The 19,731-nt window shown below is 51.3% G+C and overlaps 1 protein-coding gene across 1 annotated transcript; it reads right to left on the minus strand.

Annotated features, from left to right (window-relative positions):
• Positions 1 to 375: 375 nt before the first annotated feature.
• PIGH (phosphatidylinositol glycan anchor biosynthesis class H) lies at positions 376 to 11,911 on the minus strand. Its single transcript, XM_075613513.1, has 4 exons — positions 11,594 to 11,911; positions 3,152 to 3,361; positions 1,517 to 1,600; positions 376 to 1,103 (listed from the first exon to the last, which is right to left on the minus strand). Exons 1-4 carry the CDS (start codon positions 11,780 to 11,782, stop codon positions 1,008 to 1,010), a joined length of 579 nt encoding a protein of 192 aa, XP_075469628.1. The 5' UTR covers positions 11,783 to 11,911; the 3' UTR covers positions 376 to 1,007.
• Positions 11,912 to 19,731: the final 7,820 nt, after the last annotated feature.

Consider the following 19,731-nt stretch of genomic DNA (forward strand, 5'->3'; position numbering starts at 1 on the left):
TTTGATATTATAATGTAAAAGCATTTTTTGTTTCTATAGCAGCCATTTACAAAGTCACATCCCCTTCCACTTCTGAAACAGGCTCAGGCACACCCCATTTTGAGCCCTGCCCTCTCTCTAGCAGCGCACCAATTGTATCTAGTGACTGCCTGGTCACATGATCTTCCCCACAGAACTTTGCATCTTTGGTCCTCTTCTGCTGCACTGACAGCCATTTAGTGAAACCACGGGCCGAATCTTCGCCGATCGATCACAGGAGAACGAATCGATCGGCAACTTAGCTAATTACTTATTGTGTGGATTGTATTGATGCACATATTAAAAGGGGTGGGAAATTACATAAAAAGAAAAAAAAACGGCAGCTTGCAATACTGCTTTAACTACTTCTGTTTATTTACATGACTGGCAGCTTAGTAAATACTTTGCAAACACGGAACAAAACAAAGAGAACAATTTGCCTGTGGCTTTGAGCTTGGACAGTCTTATCACCAAAATAAATCTGAAAGATTGTATTAACCCTTCAAAGAATTTGTTCACCGTGGAAATATTAATTAAAAGTGCAAAAAAAAATATTTCAAAATACTTTATTAAAAATTGTTCTGAATTCCCTTTCGTGTGAGGATGGACATCCCGTTTCAACAAGGAGGTCACCTTTCCTGGAACCAACCCAAGAAATAGCCACCTTGTGATAAAGTCCTGCGATATTAGGCTTGGTGAAATGTGTCGTGGTGAACAGACAGAACCTTTTTTCCAGAGCTTTAGAACAGGGGTGGCCAACTCCCGCCCTCAAGGGCCACCAACGCGCCAGGTTTTAGGGATATCCCTGCTTCAGCACAGGTAGCTCAGTCTTTGAATGAGCCACCTGTGCTGAAACTGGGAAATCCTGAAAACCTGGCCTGTTGGTGGCCTTTGAGGACGGGAGTTGGCCACCCCTGCTTTAGAAGATTGGTCCAACCCCATGCAGGTTTTTGGAAGCATGGCAATGCGATCGCACCCCAGACCCAGTGCTACTCAGAAGCTTCTCCAGTACTGCTCTTCTGGGATAAGATGTCCTGGCAGGTCCTATAAACTTCAACCAAGCAGTCTAGCCGTGGCTTCGAGCTCTGAATAGTTAAAATACAAATACACATATTTCAACAGTGTTCTTTTCAGACATATTCCCACATTGTAATCACACCCATTTAAAATGTTCCTAAAGCCCCAGTTATTAGATGTGCAATAACAGTAAAAAGAGATGTGTAACCATTTTCGATATGTATTTGAAATAATGGTGCTATAACAATACACACTATTATGCTCACATGTGGTTCTTATTTTGTTTATCATGTGAGGGAATGAGATTATACCCAAACCCGAGATGTTTTGGGCTATTCTTCATGTTTGGATCTGGTTCTAAGTACAATGTCAGTTTGAGATTGTGTGTCCTAGAAACATCTAGGTTGCTGAACCAATTCAATATCTAAATCATTTTCAGATAACTAAAAATAATAATAATAACCTGGATGTGCTCACTGACCTGAAACACTGGTACGATCTCCGCGATCCCGTTGGGGTCAGAAGGATCTTTAAGGAGTATGCACAAGTAGTAGATAACTTTTTGCTGAAAATCGCAAGATTAGAATATTTCATTAGAATTTTCCAGCAGTTAAGGGAAATTACAGTCAAGAATAGTGATTCTGATGTATAGCACAGAGGACCACATTTACTATGCAGTGCTACTCCGTAAGACACCATCCATCCAGAGTCGGAAGAAACCTTAGGTTTACTCACTTTAACTGGTCAGAAGATGTCTTCTGGTGCAATAAGTGGTCGTATCGAATAGCACCACTTAGTAAACACTGACCAGAATTTCTAATATCAGGACGTTCTTGTTCATTATAATTTAATCTCTGAAAAAATCTCATGTCAGTCATTAAGACAGACGTCAACTCAAGGATTTGGAGTCTGTCTCACTGATTTTTTAGCATCCATGTTTCATGAACTTCCATAAAGTATCAATGAGAAAAATCAGCATATCCGATAAAATATCATTTTTAGTCCCCTCTAACACATTTGGCTACCAACCTTGTACATTTCCCCCATCAAACATGCCAATGATATTGTGGTCCTGAATGGGAAAGGAGGTCCTTCTTAAAGATGCAGTTTATCCCAGTGCCAAAATGAACCAATAACAGTCACGTTTAAGGAGTTAAATCTGAGTAATGTGTGTTTGTTTTGTGTTTTTTTAATGAGACATTTATAAACAACTTATTTTGTAAAGAAGATAAAAATGAGATACGAGAGGGGTTTGATTTCCTCTGGCTGCTCCCTTCTGTGTGATATCACTGAATTGAACAGGAGTCTGCACAGGCAGAGGCTATTAACACAGGTTATTAAGAATTTATATTAGCGTTAGGGACCCCTGAAATGTGGTCTGCCGTGCCGTTGGCTCAGGGGCTTACAACAATTTTGGCTAAAAATGTCAAACTAAAAGACCATTTTACTTAATAGATATTTATACATATATATTTAGGCACTGTACCGTGTATGAGTTTCACTGGATGTGCTAAAACTGAGCTCTGTCTGTGTTTTATGTTCTGTCTCTGGTTTTAAATATATATTGCCATGCTCAGTAGCACTCCTCTGTGACAGTCATATGCTTATATATATGTTGTGGTTATTTTGGGGGTTCAATAGGAGCTTGTTAGGTGTCCAGTATGTAAAACATTTTATAAATAGATTTTTTTTTAAATAACCTGTAAATGCTTATTGTAACTGCCTCTAGAAGAATACATGATACAGTACTATATTTGGAACTGTAAAGAAACCTGTGTCGAACCAATAATTAATGGATCAATCTGTATTTTCACACACACACACACACACGATAACATTTATTTTCACCCTCCTTCTCAATAAATCGCCCCCAAACACGGACTGGGTGGGCTACTGTTCAAGTAAACCTGTTATTAAAACGACCCCTTCTCCCCCATTCAGAGGCTTCGAAGATAAAAATCTTCTCAACTTTCAAATAACAAAATCAGAAACAGCCAAATATTTGCTTTAAGCATAGTTACATTTGTTTAAAGAAGGCAATGACATAGTAAAGTTATTTTTTAAATATTGCACCATTAATAGGAAGGCAACAATAAAAATGATTTAAATCATATACCATGAAAACTGCTTCATTGATGACCACGTCCTTCACTCTGCACATTTCAATGAACGCAGTGCTCTCCCTTCCTGACGCAAACGAGGAGGTCATTTGAATACCCAGGGAGCCAATGACCAATAAGGATTCCTGGTCAATTTTCACAAAGTGGAGGTACAGCAGCAAGCCAATAAAAGTGACAAATATGGCAGCAGACAGGACCACGCTGTTCTGTACGGAGAAATGCAAGATCATCAAGGGTATATGTACATTTCTGTAGTTCTATTACGGTATACACAGGGAATATGAAGTACTGTATAAAGATATAGATAGATTTATTATTTTTTTTAAAGGCAGGCAAAAAATAAACATAAAGGTGAAGGAATTTGTACCATAACGAGCTCTCCAGAGAAGTCAGGCAGGGCAAATAATGTAATCCCTTTCTACTAGGAGTGCCCTTCACACACTGTTAAACACGCACACTATACGCATACACTAACAAACAGATGCACATATCGTACACGCACATTAACACGCTAATACACACGTAGACATACACTAACACATTGATATACACATACACGGTACATATACTTTAAACATACCCAGTCACAGATGCTACCTAGACATACTGTTTTCTATATTTGCACAGTGGCCCTTTAAGTGGCTACCACAAGGTCCTGCAGCACGTTGCAGAGCAATGTACTAATATTATCATGCAGAGCTATCTACTATATATTTCTGAAAGCACTGTATGTCTGTGTCCCTAGCGGCAATCTCATTGGTCCCTTGGCCCGCCCACCCCCGCACATCTCTCATTGGGCTCACACACTCACACCACCCCCTTGGCCCGCCCCCCACACCTCTCATTGGCCTGAGGCGGAGTGACGGGACAAAGGTCCAAAAAAAAATAAAAAAACACACACACACACACACATCTCTGTCCTCTCCCCCCCCATCACACTCACCTCCCCCCCCTCCCCGGTGCTCACCTCCCTCCCGCTCCACTCCCTCCCCGGCGGGGGGACACGCGCCCACCTAAGACGCGCCCGGAAGCCGCTCCACTCCCGCACTCACCTCCCTCCCGCTCCACTCCCGCACTCACCTCACGCTCCACTCCCGCACTCACCTCACGCTCCACTCCCGCACTCACCTCCCTCCCGCACTCACCTCCCTCCCGCTCCACTCCCTCTACACACCACTCCCTCCCACTACACACCACTCCCTCCCGCTACACACCACTCTCTCCCGCTCCACTCCCGCACTCACCTCCCGCTCCACTCACCTCCCTCCCGCTACACACCACTCCCTCCCGCTACACACTACTCCCTCCCGCTACACTCCCACACTCACCTCCCTCCCGCTACACACCACTCCCTCCCGCTCCACTCCCGCACTCACCTCCCTCCCGCTCCACTCCCTCCCGCTCCACTCACCTCCCTCCCGCTACACTCCCCTCCCTCCTGCTACACACCACTCCCTCCCGCTACACACCACTCCCTCCCGCTCCACTCCCGCACTCACCTCCCTCCCGCTCCACTCCCTCCCGCACTCACCTCCCTCCCGCTCCACTCCCTCCCTCCCGCTACACTCCCCTCCCTCCCGCTACACACCACTCCCTCCCGCTACACACCACTCCCTCCCGCTTCATTCCCTCCCCGGCGGGGGAACAGGCAGCCTGCCACGCGGCGCGTAAGATGGCGGACCCCCTTCTTCCCTCGCGCTCCATTCCCTCCTGCTCCATTCCCTCCCGCTCCACTCACCTCCCTCCCGCTCCATTCCCTCCCGCTCCACTCACCTCCCTCTACACTCACCTCCCTCTACACTCACCTCCCTCCCCGGCGGGGGAACAGGCTGCCACGCGGCGCGTAAGATGGCGGACACCCTTCCTCCCTCGCGGCGCCGAGTGAGAAGATGGCGGCGGCCGGAAGTACAGGTAGGTGTCGCGTGTGTCGCTCCCCCACCTCCCCCCCCACCTGCGGCGCCGCACGGAACTGAGAAAGGGCGCATCACGGGACTGAGACGTGTGTGTGTGTGTGTCTGTGTGTGTCACTGAGTGTGTGCGACACTGCCCCCCCCTCCTGTCCACAGCCCCCCCTCCTGTCCACTGCCCCCCCTCTCCTGTCCACTGCCCCCCCTCTCCTGTCCACTGCCCCCCTCTCCTGTCCACTGCCCCCCTCTCCTGTCCACTGCCCCCCCCCCTCCTGTCCACTGCCCCCCCCCCTCCTGTCCACTGCCCCCCCCCTCCTGTCCACTGCCCCCCCCTCCTGTCCACTGCCCCCCCTCTCCTGTCCACTACCCCCCCCTGTCCACTGCCCCCCCCTCCTGTCCACTGCCCCCCCCTCCTGTCCACTGCCCCCCCTCCTGTCCACTGCCCCCCCCTGTCCACTGCCCCCCCCCTCCTGTCCACTGCCCCCCCCCTCCTGTCCACTGCCCCCCCCCTCCTGTCCACTGCCCCCCCCCTCCTGTCCACTGCCCCCCCCCCTCCTGTCTACTGTCCCCCCCCTCCTGTCCACTGTCCCCCCCTCCTGTCCACTGTCCCACCCCTCCTGTCCACTGTCCCACCCCTCCTGTCCACTGTCCGTCCCCCCTCCTGTCCACTGTCCCCCCCCCCCTCCTGTCCACTGTCCGTCCCAGAGACATGTAACAGTTCACTCATGAACTGCGACCCCTGATCAGTTAGGATCTCACTAGGGAAACCTACCCTAGCAAAAATGTTCAGCAAAGCTGCTGCCACTGTCTTGGCACTTATGGTGCCCAGCGCTACCGCCTCAGGGTACCGGGTGGCAAAATCCACCACCGTGAGGATGTAGCGCTTCCCTGACCTGCTAGGAATCATGAGGGGTCCTATCAGGTCCATCGCTACCTTCTGGAAGGGTTCCCCTATTATCGGTAGGGGTTTCAGGGGTGCCTTCACACGGTCGCCCGCCTTACCCACTCGCTGGCAGGCATCACAGGAGCGGCAGAAATCAGCCGCATCCCTGGATGCCCCCGGCCAGAAGTAACGCTGCAATAACCGGGCTCGCGTCCTGGTGACCCCCTGATGTCACGCTAACGGAATAGAGTGAGCTACCCGTAACAATTGCTGTCGGTACCCCTGGGGTACTACTAGCTGTCGCTTACCAGTCAATCCCTTCTCTATCCCCGGGTTCCCTTCTTCTCTGTATAGGAGTCCTTTATGCCATAAGCAGCGCTCAGTGCCCTCCCCTGCCTGAGATTCGGACGCCCGAAGTCTCACGCCGGCCAGGGTAGGGTCTGCCTTCACTGCCTCCCTAAACTGGGCTCCTAAATCTGGCCACCCCCCAGTCATGTCATTGTCAGGGGAAGGGGACAAGGTAAGGGGAAACAGTAAGTCAGCCTGTGGTTGCAACTGATCCTGGCTTACCTCCCCGTGCTCCTCTGTGCCCTCCGCCAACGTTGGTCCCAAAGGCTGGGGGACTGGTGTGGCCACCGCCGGCTTTGCCGCGGTCTGGCTCCGGGTAACCGCCGCCACGGCAGCGGGCTGGGGCACACGGTCGTAGGTGCAGGTCATCGGTCCCAGGTCGTTGCCCAAAAGAATTTCAGCATCCAAACCTGGTAAAACCCCCACCTCCTGCACACCCTTGCCCACCCCCCAATCCAAAAAGATGCGGGCCACCTGCAGGAAACGTGGCTCTCCGTCAGCCACAGTGATCTGCATCCCAGGGCCTGGGAGCAATTCCTCTGGCCGGACCAGGGTCACTGCAGCTCCTGAATCAAGCAAGCCGACTGCTGGCCGGTCACCGACTGTGACCGGGGTGAGATGCTTGCTCCGGCCGTCCGTCTGCTGCAGGTCTGCGCTGTGCTGTCCGCCGCTCCTGGCTGCAGGCACCGATGAAACCGGGGTAGGGGTGACATGGGACATCTCGCTGGGAGTTGTTTCCATGACCGGTCCTGGTTCTTTGGTGGAAGCCACCCGCACGCGGGCTACCGGCTTCGCAGCTGGGGTGCGTTGCCCTCGATAGGGTCCATTGGAACGCAGGGGTTCCGGGCAATCAGGTCTTATGTGACCAGTGCTGTTGCAATTGTAGCACCGGCGCTCATGCCGGAGCTCTCCCACCTTCTGTGACCCGCTGCCCGCAGGCGGCTTTTGGGCCCACTGGGGGGTACTCACAGCTTTCTTGGCCGGCGCCGTTGGGGTTACCGCTTGGGCTGGTACCTTGGCGGTCATCTGTGACCGGCTGACCACATAGTCATCGGCCATCCTCGCCGCCTCGGTGTAGGTCTTGGGCTTTTTATCATACACAAAAGCCCTCACCGCCGGCGGGCACTGCTGCATGAGCTGCTCCTGAAAGATGAGGTCCAGCAGGCGTTGGTAAGTCTTGGCCTCAGAGCCCTCCACCCAGTGTAACCCGTACAAAGCCATGCGGGTCACATAAGTGACATAGGTCTCCTGAGGGTGCCTCTCCTCCAGCCGGAACTTACCCCGGTAAGCTTCAGGGGTAAAACCGTGCTGAAACAGCAAAAGTTCTTTCAGGTGGTCATAGTCATCAGCAAACTCATCTGGAAGCGCCATCAAGGTCTGCTTAGCCAAGCCGGAGAGTAGCGGGTCCAGGCGTGCAACCCTATGCTGGGGAAGCACCCCGTACCGCCGGCACTGCGTTTCAAAGTTCCTTTGAAACATGTCAATCTGATCAGTGCCCTCCACATACTTGGTGAGGCTGTGCTTGTCCAGTTGGAGTCCATCTTTGGGGGGTCGGACCGGGGGGCAATAAGCGGGTCTGTTCACTGCCATAGAGATAAACTGTAGCCGCTCCTCCGGTGTCCCTCGGTCTCCCCACGCTGTTATCAGTGCCAGCATTTCAGGGGTAAACGGGCTGGTAGCCGCAGCTATCAGTGCCCCTCCTGCTGCACTTGTTCTGGGAGGTGCACTTGGTCCCTCCCCGGGATCCTGCCGGCCCGGCACTGGGTTCAGTCCCTGATCTCCGGGCGGCTGTAAAAGGGCAAGCTGAGCTACTTCCAGGACCTCTGGATGCTCAGCTTCATATGCGGTGACTGCAACAACCATGTCCTCGACCTCCTGGTCCACATATTCCAGTCCATAGGCACGGCACTTGTCTTTTAGCTGATTTCTAGTTCTCAGGTAATAGAGGTTCTCCGCTTCACTCATGGCTCTGAGTTCTGGGTCGCAGCAGTGAGGTGGTGTGACAACTTGCGTTACTTGTTGCACTACTGTGTGTTCAATATCTTTAGTCCCAGGAACTTGCAATTACCATCAAGTTCCCACTGGATCACAGTACCCCACAGAATACTGTAATCCAGGTCCAGTTCAGTCCCGCCAGCTGCCACCAGTTTTATTAATACGCCTGTGACGATAGCTTCCACAGGCTTATTAATATTACACAAAAAATAATTGGGTTTGAACTGAACGAGGCTTAAGATATAATAAATTGTATTTATTCCTTAGAATAAAGGTGAACACAACAGATAATGCAGTAACAAACAAGAAGTACACTTACATTGGGGTTGGGGAATGAGAAGTATGATGTAGCATTTCTCTCAGCAGTCAGGAAATCATTCAGGTGATGTCAGATAACCATATCAGAAAACGAAAACGAATGAAGACTTTGCATGAAGACCAAAAATGAAGACAAAGGATAGATGGGGACCAGCAGGTTATAAACCCTTTGTCCCTCTATCTGTAACATTAAGACCCTGGGATTGGTTTGCAATTATCTCCAGCCAATCTTTGATGGGGGAACACATTTTAGGACAGGCCCCCCTGCTAGCTGGCACATGTGCAGTAGAACTCTGGGGTCTCCTTTCTGAGGCCCCACATGTGCAAATGGAATGCCAGGCCAGCTACCCCTCCGGATCTTGGACAAGATAACCTGTGTTGGACAGTGATAAGTGCGACACTTAAAAACTGCTATGGAATGCGCCCCCTCCACCCTCACATAGACAGGGTGAAAAAACCTTTTGAACAAAGCTTAAGTTCTAGCCATTGGGACCCTATGGCCATCTGTCATCCTGATAGCAAAGGAATTTCTTTGAAGCTTTGTCCATACCTTGAAGACACAGTATTAACGGACTATTAACCCTTGTGCTCCCGGATGGATTCTAGTGTGTGTGTGCAGAAACTGAGGTACAATAACAGAGGGGCAACAGGAAAATACACATTTACAGGTTATAACAGGGGTGAAATCACATTTCTGGACCTCAGTCCAGTTAACCCCTTGTCTCCCGGGTGGGGTCAGGGGTGGCCTAATGGGGTGGAACCCCTTTAATACCGGGCCACCCCCTTTCTCCCTCTACAGTCCCCCCCCCTCCTGTCCACTGTTCGTCCCTCCCCTCTGGGGAGAACGGAGAAAGAGGGAGAGAGAAGGGAGCGGGAAATGTAACTCACGGGCAACGCCGGGTCTCTCTCCAACTCACCTCTCTCCCTCCCCGCCGGCGCTCCAACTCACCTCCCTCCCCGGCGGGGGAACAGACAGGCTGCCTCGTGGCGCCTAAGATGGCGGCGGCCGGAAGGACCCCCTTCCTCCCTCGCGGCGCCGAGTGAGAACATGGCGGCGCCCGGAAGTACAGGTAGGTGTCGCGTGTGTGTCGCTCCCCCATTTCCACCCCCCCCACTTCCCACCCCCCACCCACTTCTTTCCCCCCCACCTCCCAGAGCACGCTCTCTACGGCTCAACATCCCCGAGGAGCAGGAGGAGGGCGGCAGGGAGTTAATACCTCCTTTGTGCCACCGGGAGTCGGCGGAGGCCACGAGGGGGGAGAGAACCAGTGGCAGCCCAAGGAGCGCGGCATGCTGCCAGGTGAGGAAATGCAGGGGGAGGAATCCATGCCTTTGACGCCCCCCCCCCTGCCTTTGACGCCCCCCCCCCCTGCCTTTGACGCCCCCCCCTGCCTTTGACGCCTCCCCCACCTTTGACGCCCCCCCTGCCTTTGACGCCCCCCCCTGACTTTGACGCCCCCCCCTGCCTTTGACGTCCCTCCCCCTGCTTTTGATGACCCTGCCTTTGACGCCCCCCCCCCCCTGCCTTTGACGCCCCCCCCCCTGCCTTTGACGCCCCCCCCCTGCCTTTGACGCCCCCCTGCCTTTGACGCCCCCCCCCCCTGCCTCCGGCCAACGCCGGGTATACACACACACACCTCTCCTCCTCCCCATCACACTCCCCTCCCCGGCGCTCACTCCCCCTGCCTTTCACGCCCCGCCTCCGGCCAACGCCGAGTATACACACACACTGACTGACACACGTACTGACGCACGCACACAACCCCTGGCAGCCGCACGTACACAGCCCCTGGCAGCCACACGTACACAACCCCTGACAGCCACATGCACACACACCCTGACGCACGCACACACACTGACTGACACACACACACACACACACACGCACACTAACTGACGCGCACACACACACACTGACTGACACACACACACTGACTGACGCGCACACACACACACACACTGACTGACACACACTGACTGACACACACACACACACTGACACGCACACACACACACACTGACACACACACACTGACTGACACACACACACACACTGACTGACACACACACACACACTGACTCACACACACACACACACTGACTCACACACACACACACACTGACTGACACACACACTGACTGACTGACACACACACTGACTGACTGACACACACACTGACTGACTGACACACACACTGACTGACTGACACACACACTGACTGACTGACACACACACACACACACCGACTGACGCGCGCGCACACACCCCCACACACACTGACTGATGCACGCACGCACACACACACTGACTGACGCACGCACACACACACACTGACTGAGGCACGCACACACTGACTGTGTGTACGTCAGTCACTCAGTCTGTGTGTGTTTGTGTTTCTGCGTCAGACTCACTGACGCGCGCGCGCGCACACACACTGCATGAAGCTGTAAAGGAGGGAGGGGGGAGACTGGATTGATGTGACTGGGGGACAAACAGAGAGAGGGGGAAAGAGAGAGAGGAGCGGGAACATTACATCCCGGGCAACGCCGGGTCTCTCAGCTAGTAGAGCATAAACAGCAATGAAACATCATGCAGAGCAATACAATAACACGCAGCGCAGTGCAATAACATGCAGACTGATGGTATAATAACACACAGGGCAGTGGCATAACACGCAGAGCAATGCAATAATAACATGCAGAGCGGTATAACACGCAGAGCAATGCAATAATAACATGCAGAGCGGTATAACATGCAGAGCAATGCAATAATAACATGCAGAGCGGTATAACACGCAGAGCAATGCAATAATAACATGCAGAGCGGTATAACACGCAGAGCAATGCAATAATAACATGCAGAGCGGTATAACACGCAGAGCAATGCAATAATAACATGCAGAGCGGTATAACACGCAGAGCGGTGGGTACGAGCTGATCCCTGTATAAGGTGGATATTGGGGCCTTGGGGTGATCCCCAGCCTCACCTCTGTGAGTGCGAAGCCCGCGTACGCTGCCAGCCACACGGCGCAGGTGCAGGCACTCAGGGACCGCAGGGACAGCTTGGGGCAGGTGACAGTGCACTCCCTGCACCGCTCTTTATAGGACTGCTGCTGCAGCACGATCTTCCCCCCATAGATATCCGCAAACCCCTTCTCTTCCATGTCTGTCCCCATAGCGACCAGGACCTACGGAACCCCACATAGGACATGCCAAGCCGGCCGGGACAGCCGCCACCTAACCCCGAGTGGGGAATAACAGGCTCTGCGCTGTCAGTGTGGGGATATAACACACAGGGTTATCTCGTTTTGCCCATCTCGGCCCGATTCCGCCCCTGCCCCCTCTATGCCCACCTCACTCCCCCACACCCACCCTCTGCTCACCTCACTCCCCCCTCTGCCCACCTCACTCCCCCACACCCACCCTCTGCTCACCTCACTCCCCCTCTGCCCACCTCACTGCCCCACACCCCCCCTCCGCTCACCTCACTCCCCCCTCTCTGCCCACCTCACTCCCCTCCTCTGCCCACCTCACTCCCCCCCTCTGCCCACCTCACTCCCCCACACCCCCCCTCTGCTCACCTCACTCCCCCTCTGCCCACCTCACTCCCCCACGCCCCCCCTCTGCTCACCTCACTCCCCCCTCTCTGCCCACCTCACTCCCCCCCCTCTGCCCACCTCACTGCCCCCCTCTGCCCACCTCACTCCCCCACACCCCCCCTCTGCTCACCTCACTCCCCCCTCTGCCCACCTCACTCCCCCACACCCCCCCTCTGCTCACCTTACTCCCCCCTCTCTGCCCACCTCACTCCCCCCCTCTGCCCACTTCGCTCCCCACCCCCCTCTCTGCCCATCTCACTCCCCCCTCTCTGCCCACCTCACTCCCCCCTCTCTGCCCACCTCACCCCCCTCTGCCCACCTCACTCCCCCCACCCTCTGCCCACCTCACTTCCCCCCTCTGCCCACCTCACTTCCCCCCCCCTCTGCCCACCTCACTCCCCCCACCCTCTGCCCACCTCACTTCCCCCCCTCTGCCCACCTCACTTCCCCCCCCCCCTCTGCCCACCTCACTCCCCACCCCTCCCTCTGCCCACCTCACTCCCCCCCCCTCTGCCCACCTCACTCCCCCCCCCTCTGCCCACCTCACTCCCCCCAGAGGGGAAAGCCCATAAGGGAAGAGAGGGGTCTCTGTCTGTGCAAACTCTTTTAGAACACCCAGTGACATCCGACATAAGGGAGCAGCCAGATGAAATCACTCCCCTCCCAAGCGTCAGCACAGCGGGTTAAAACGGAGTTAAAAATACTGATAGGTGTCAGGCTTGGGTAAAAAAAAGGCACCAATCACCCAGATGTGACCCTAAACATGTCACTGCCATTAGTGCATTTTGGTCCTAGGAGGGATTGTATTGATGGCGTGGATGTCCCATACTAAGGCTGGGGCCAGGGTGGGGAGACGCGTGCTCATGCTTACGAGGCGTGACGTCAAAGTCTGCCCGAGCAGGAGCGATTCGCTATCCTGCTCACTGTGCTCGAGCGAGGGGGGGGGTGTCTGGAGTGGGACGTGATGTCAGCCTGGAGTGGGGCGTGATGTCACATCCTCAGCTCCATCTGATTGGTTGTTGTGACTTCTGTGCTCTCATTGGCTCTTACCTGGTCACGTGACACACCAGAGCGCCGGGAAAACAATTTTCTTTGTCTCTCCGAGCACTGCTCTTGCCTCAGCAGCAAGCGGCACTTTGGACACTTGCATCAATTAAAAGGTATTTAAACGCACCGAGCGTGAACACGCACGCGCATGTCTCCTCACCGTGAACGCACCCTTAGGGGTACCTCTACCAGTTGGCTAAATGTTGAAGATCATCCCTAATAATTAAAGGCGGTGCTCACTCCCTAAGGCCTCGACCATGGTTCAGGCGGTCAGGCGGAGGCGCCCTGAGGCTCAGGGAAAGCGGGTGCTTTCCCTGGCCTTAGACAGCCCGCCGTCCGGGGGCGTGTCGGCGGGCCAGTGACGTCACGGAGCTGGTTCGCCCTCATTGGGCGAACCGCTCACGTGACCGGCCCTGCGCGCCGGCAAGCGGGTAAATTTTAAATTTCCCTAAGACCTACGCTTCCGCAAGCGCGCGGAAGCGTAGGCGAGCCCCTACTAAAGCCGCTCTCATTGCGGCTATAGGGGCTGTGCCGAGCGGAAGCGTGCCTCCGCCCGCAAGCACTATCTATGGACGCGGCCTAACACAGCCTACAGGTTTCCAGATGCAGAGAGAAGGACCCAGACAACTTCTGCCCAGAAACCTATCATTATAACAAATCCTTTATGAAGAGTGCAGCGTATCGAAGACGAGGGAGGAAAGATATATGGAAGGAGGGAGATGAGGAGAGAGAGTCCATGAATGATAAAGGGAAAGGGATTTGGGGAGAAAGAGAAAGGCGGTGGAAGGATGGGGAGAGAGTGAAAGATGAGATGGAGGAAGAGCGCAGGAGGGATTATCAGGCGGATATGCTCGGTCAGGGGAAACAAATCTATTTCTCATTTTGACCCATAAATAGATCTCTTAAGACTGTATAAAAATACAGCGGCCGCCGGCTGGACCACTTTTCTGCAATTCGGCTTTTGGAAGATCGCACAGTCTGAAGTCTTTTATTAGAAGTCGGATACTGTAACAGACGAACTCTTACACAAATAACTCGGTCTGTGACTCAGGGGAGCTTTAAATAGTGCAACACGGACAGAATACATTACACATTGAGTCTTCCGAATCAGAACCTCCTGTGCACAGGGGGGAAAAAAAGAAGTGTAATTAGTCCATGTATAGCAGGCGTCTCAAACTCAGCCACCAACGGGCCAGGTTTTATGGATATTCCTTCTTACTGGTCAAATGGCTCAATCAGTGACTGCTTCAGCACAGGAGGCTCAATCAGTGGCTCAGTCTTTGACAGGGATATCCATAAAAGCTGGCCTGTTTGTGGCCCTTGAGGACTGAGTTTGAGACCCCTGGTGTATAGCTTAATGCAGGGGTACGCAAACTTTTCCCCGTGTGCACCCTTGCCTCCTCTCCTCAGCGGCTCGCACCCCCCACCCCCTGATCAGCACCAGCGTGACCCCGTGTTATAGAGGCCTTGCGTGGTCCCCTGGCATTTAATTTAAATGCCTGGGGGGAGATTGCGGGACCTCTATAACTGCCGCGCACCCCCACCCCCCAGAAAATCTAGCCCCCTTCAGTTTGTGCACCCCTGATTTAATGCCTCCTTCACAAAGTGAAACTCGCAACCAAGCTCAAACTGACAAGGCCAGAGTGTGACAGAGAAACACAAACACAAGTGAATATATAAAAATTGAATTAATATGAGCAAATCAAACTGTTGTTACAATACAGTATATACAGTATAAACAGCAATAACATAACAGATTATATTACATTACAATTATAAAATGATGTTACATATTGGAAATTGCATACAGATGTAACACATGTCCCCCCCAACCTCACTTCGGGACCAGTGTATGGGAGTGGGCGCAATACCACGGTTGTATGGTGCTCTACCTGTAGGTTTGCAGGAGGTCTGAGTTGTCTGCCAGATGGTAAAGAGACAGGAACAGGACTGGCTCGCACAGGTCTCTGGATTCTTCATGGTGGTGTCAGCGCCCTGCCCAGGAACTGACACCAGAGTCAGAGGTATCTTGAAGGGTACTTTATTACAGGCATTCTGCATCAGCTCTTCTAGGAGCATATCACACTCCATTTGCCCCAGGCTGTCTAGACGGTGCACCTTCCTCAATAGTGCTCTACTCCAGGTGGTCTTTAGGCTAGCCAGCCTAAAAGTGAGCAAGCTTACCCCACCATGGGGAAGACTCACAGCTCCCACCTCACTCCCTGAGGAATAGGAAGCATACACCTCCTTCACCCTCGCCAGGGCTCAGAGAGGAACACCCTCACCCTCCTTACTCCAGGAGGAGCAGGGAGCAAAGACTACCTCACTCCCTGAGGAGCAGGGAGCAAAAACCTTCACTAATTTTTAGGCTACTCCCCATGAAACTTCTGGAAGGGGCAGGCTCATGGACTGTACCCATCTACAAGGGTCTGTACACAGGCCATGAGTCTCCACAGACCTTCCTTCAGTTTCTGGGGAAGCAGAAGGAGGAGGTGGGGCACTGGCCCATGGATTAACCTGCTAATGCCTGAAATTTAACAGGACTTACATAGCAGATACACTATGTGGAGAGAAACAGGTACGGATGGATATACCCTGTTATACAGATATATATTAACCTCATCCACCTGCTTAAATCTTGTGTTGAGAAATTTCTTCACATGATTCAGGTCCTCCCTCTGGAGCTGCTTACTGGACCCTGTTGGAGAAAGCTAACCTAAGGCTAAGGCCCCGCTCCCTCCGTCAGCGCGCCCGCACTGCAGACAGGGGGGGCGCTGACATACACAGACCGCGATATGCGGTCTGTAGGGAGCGGGAGGTGGGCGGGAGTGGGAGGTTTGAGCGGGAGGGGGGGCGTGGCTTGAGCGGAGGGACCCGCTACTCTCCCCCCCCCTCCCTCCCTCCACGGGCTCGCGCTGGCACTCATACACACACGCAGACACACACACACACAGACATAGGCAGGCACTCACGCACTCAGACACACACATACACACACACGTAGGCACTCTCTCACACACACGCAGGCACTCATACACACACACACAGAGGCAGGCACTCACGCACTCAGGCACACACATATACAAACACAGATAGGCACTCAGACACACACATACACACACACAGACAGGCACTCACGCTGCTTTCCCCCCACACTCCTCCCCGCTCCCCGAAGCCTCTCCTCCTCCCGAAGCCTCCCCTCCTCATTGGCTCACAGCCACACCACGTGACGCGTCAACGCTAGGGATCACCATTCTCTTGTATCCCGTAGCGGCTGACGCGTCACAGCGTGTAGTGAGCTGTGCAGCCAGGGGGGACCGGGACCGGCTCGGGAGGATTCCCCTGCTGGTGGGGAACTCGCGTGTGGCCGCCCGCGCCCGGGTCCCAGGCCTTACTTGTGTGAGTTGTGTCACAGCTCTCTGGGCTTTAAATACCAGTTTGGCGATCTTGCTCTCTGAACCATTGATTAAGATCTTAATCAGTTTCTTTGAAACAGTTTCTCCACAACAGTAACCAAGGGAGAGGTCTCATTGAATTGTTAATCAAATCTTCGGAACATCCTTTGTTTCTTGCATACAGTTAACAAAGGGAGAGGTCTCATTGAGGTGTTAATCGAATCTTTGTCTGAGTTTCACCTGGTATCCAAGCATCTGTTCAGACAAAGGCATGTAAGATACAGACATATAAATATATATTCAATCAGATACTGTAAATACATATATATATATATATCAGACTGGTTGCAATATAAAATCACAGTTTATGATGAAATTACAAACGTCAATTCTTACAATTCCCCACCTAGAGGGCAAATGACATATATTGCGTTCTTCTCAAGGATGTCTTCTTTCTACCCCCTTTGTATCTAAAGCTCTCTCCCGCCTTAAACCTTTCTCACTTTCTGCCCCACACCTCTGGAATGCTCTTCCCCTCAATACCCGACTAGCACCCTCGCTATCCACCTTTAAGACCCACCTTAAGACACATCTGCTTAAAGAAGCATATGACTAGCACTGGATAATCCTGGACACGATACATAAAGCTTGGCCCCCTGCAGACGCACTTACTAGAATTCCCTCCTACTGTCTCTATACGTTCTCCTACCTACCAATTAGATTGTAAGCTCCTCGGAGCAGGGACTCCTTTTCCTTAATGTTACTTTTATGTCTGAAGCACTTATTCCCATGACCTGTTATTTATATTATTTGTTATTTATATGATATGTATTACTACTGTGAAGCGCTATGTACATTTATGGCGCTATATAAATAAAGACATACAATACAATAAAATAAAGGAGAGCCTTCTCAATCACATTCTGCAAGTATATCACCTAAGTATAACTTGAAGTTAGTACATACACAGAACTTATTGGATGTTATACACTTGATTATTTATCGCTAGGATACCATGTAACCTTCAGTTGATTTTATTCAGATTTGAATTGTATTATGGTAAACTGGGACAAGAATGATGTGATACCGTTCCAACGAAAATTTGGGGTACTGTGAGGAATAATTTGGTGGAATCATAAAAGCAACCAGTTACGTTACTTTTACATTTTAGAGAAGGAGTGGCTCAATGAGTAAAGACACTGACTGGCAATGAGTAAAGACACTGACTTGCACTGAGTGTGAAGCAGGGGAGCCTGGTTCAATTCCCAGTGTCGGCTCCTTGTGACCTTGGGCAAGTCACTTTATCTCCCTGTTCCTCAGGCACCAAAAACATAGATTGTAAGCTCCACGGGGCAGGGATCTGTGCCTGCAAAATGTCCCTGTAAAGCGCTGCGTACAACTAGCAGCGCTATACAAGAACATGCTATTATTATTATTCTTTATTCAGCCACTTTGCAGAACTTTTACATCACCCACACAAGTAACTCACTGCAGTTTGATGCGTCTGTGTCATTACCACTTTATCCTCCCCCTGACCCATGTCTGGATCGGGTATCAGGCTGCACGTAGCCTCCATCACACCTACCACATGGCTTTTTCTTTGTTAGCACAGTGTGAGTGTGTAATGAGGTGGCCACTAACCAGTGGACAGCTTTTGCTTTGCTGTGGTGATATAAACACTTGTAGCACATTTCCAGCCAAGTTCTCAAGGCGCACACTTCAAGCTGGTTCCTTTATTCCAAATCTGTGGTGTGTAAGGCAAATAAGAAATAGTAGTGGCTTCAGGAAATTAGAAGATACACTACACAGAAAGCGTGCGGTGTGATCTTAGCTCAATCATTAATGCTATACATTCTCACCCCTGTCTCAGTATTTCCATATCACTTCCAAATCTGAGCATTTGAAATGAGATAAAATAAAACACAAAAACAAATGTACATAGGAGTAGAACAAAAGGGTTGAGTGTCACATATTAAATGTGAGGAGAAACAGTCATAAAATGTACATACTAAGAACTGCATTGTTCAGCTGTAACAGCTCATATACAGTGGCTCCAGACATATTTACATACTGTATATCTCACTACTGCTGTAGCAACGCAATTTGTTGGTTGTCAGAGTGAGGTGATTATTATTGGTATTTTGCAACACCCCATCTGGAGAAAGCATAAACATAAGTGACGTTAAAAAAAAGGTATTTGGTCAAAATCATATAAAAAAAAATATTTTGCCATTAAAAGTCACTTAAAAAACAAAACCTTTAAATCACAGCGGTCCTGTAATCCCACTGAGCTAGTGACCACTTGGCAAAATACATGCAGATTGAATGCTGCCTTTACATACAAAACCCATGTTTGGTTTACTTTACAGGTATACACTAGCAGCATGCAATCCATGTAAAAATGAAATAAACACTTTGTATTGTATGTCTTTATTTATATTGCGCCATTAATGCACATAGCACTTCACAGTAGTAATACACGTGACAATCATATATATAAATAAATAATATAAATAACAGATCATGGGAATAAGTGCCTCAGACATAAAAGTAATATTTAGGATGAAGAGTCCCTGCTCCGAGGAGCTTACAATCTAATTGGTAGCCAGGAGAAACGTACAGAGACAGTAGGAGGGCATATTGGTAAGTGCTTCTGCAGGGGGCCAAGCTTTATGTATCATGTGTCTAGTAATATCTACGGTGCTACTCATATGCTTCTTTAAGCAAGTGTGTCTTAAGGTGGGTCTTAAAGTTGGATAGGGAGGGTGCTAGTCGGGTATTGAGGGGAAGGGCATTCCAGATGTGTGGGGCAGTCAGTGGGAAAGGTTTAAGGCAGGAGAGGGCTTTAGATACAAAGGGGGTAGAGAGAAGACATCCTTGAGCAGAACGCAAGAGTTGCCTTTTCAAATATCTACAGGCAACAGTTATACATCAACGTCCAATAATTCTGGACTCAACCTGCATTAATTGCACGTTAACAGTGCAGGCGTTTTGGAATAATAAAAAAACTATAAAAAAAATAAACAATTTGGAATGTGGCCTACCTGACTACTTAATACATTTAGAGGCTTTTCATTTAAAAAT

This window comes from Ascaphus truei, chromosome 9 (genome assembly GCF_040206685.1).
Source record: "Ascaphus truei isolate aAscTru1 chromosome 9, aAscTru1.hap1, whole genome shotgun sequence".
NCBI classification, from domain to species: domain Eukaryota; kingdom Metazoa; phylum Chordata; class Amphibia; order Anura; family Ascaphidae; genus Ascaphus; species Ascaphus truei.

What these genes read in the sequence shown, in the direction of transcription:
- PIGH (XM_075613513.1), bottom strand. Translation starts at nt 11,782, where the DNA reads ATGGGGACAGACATGGAAGAGAAGGGGTTTGCGGATATCTATGGGGGG. An exon ending in CGGGCTTCGCACTCACAGAG is followed by an intron (nt 3,362 to 11,593) that starts GTGAGGCTGGGG and finishes TTCTCCGTACAG; the next exon opens with AACAGCGTGGTCCTGTCTGC. An exon ending in TCAATGAAGCAGTTTTCATG is followed by an intron (nt 1,601 to 3,151) that starts GTATATGATTTA and finishes TGCGATTTTCAG; the next exon opens with CAAAAAGTTATCTACTACTT.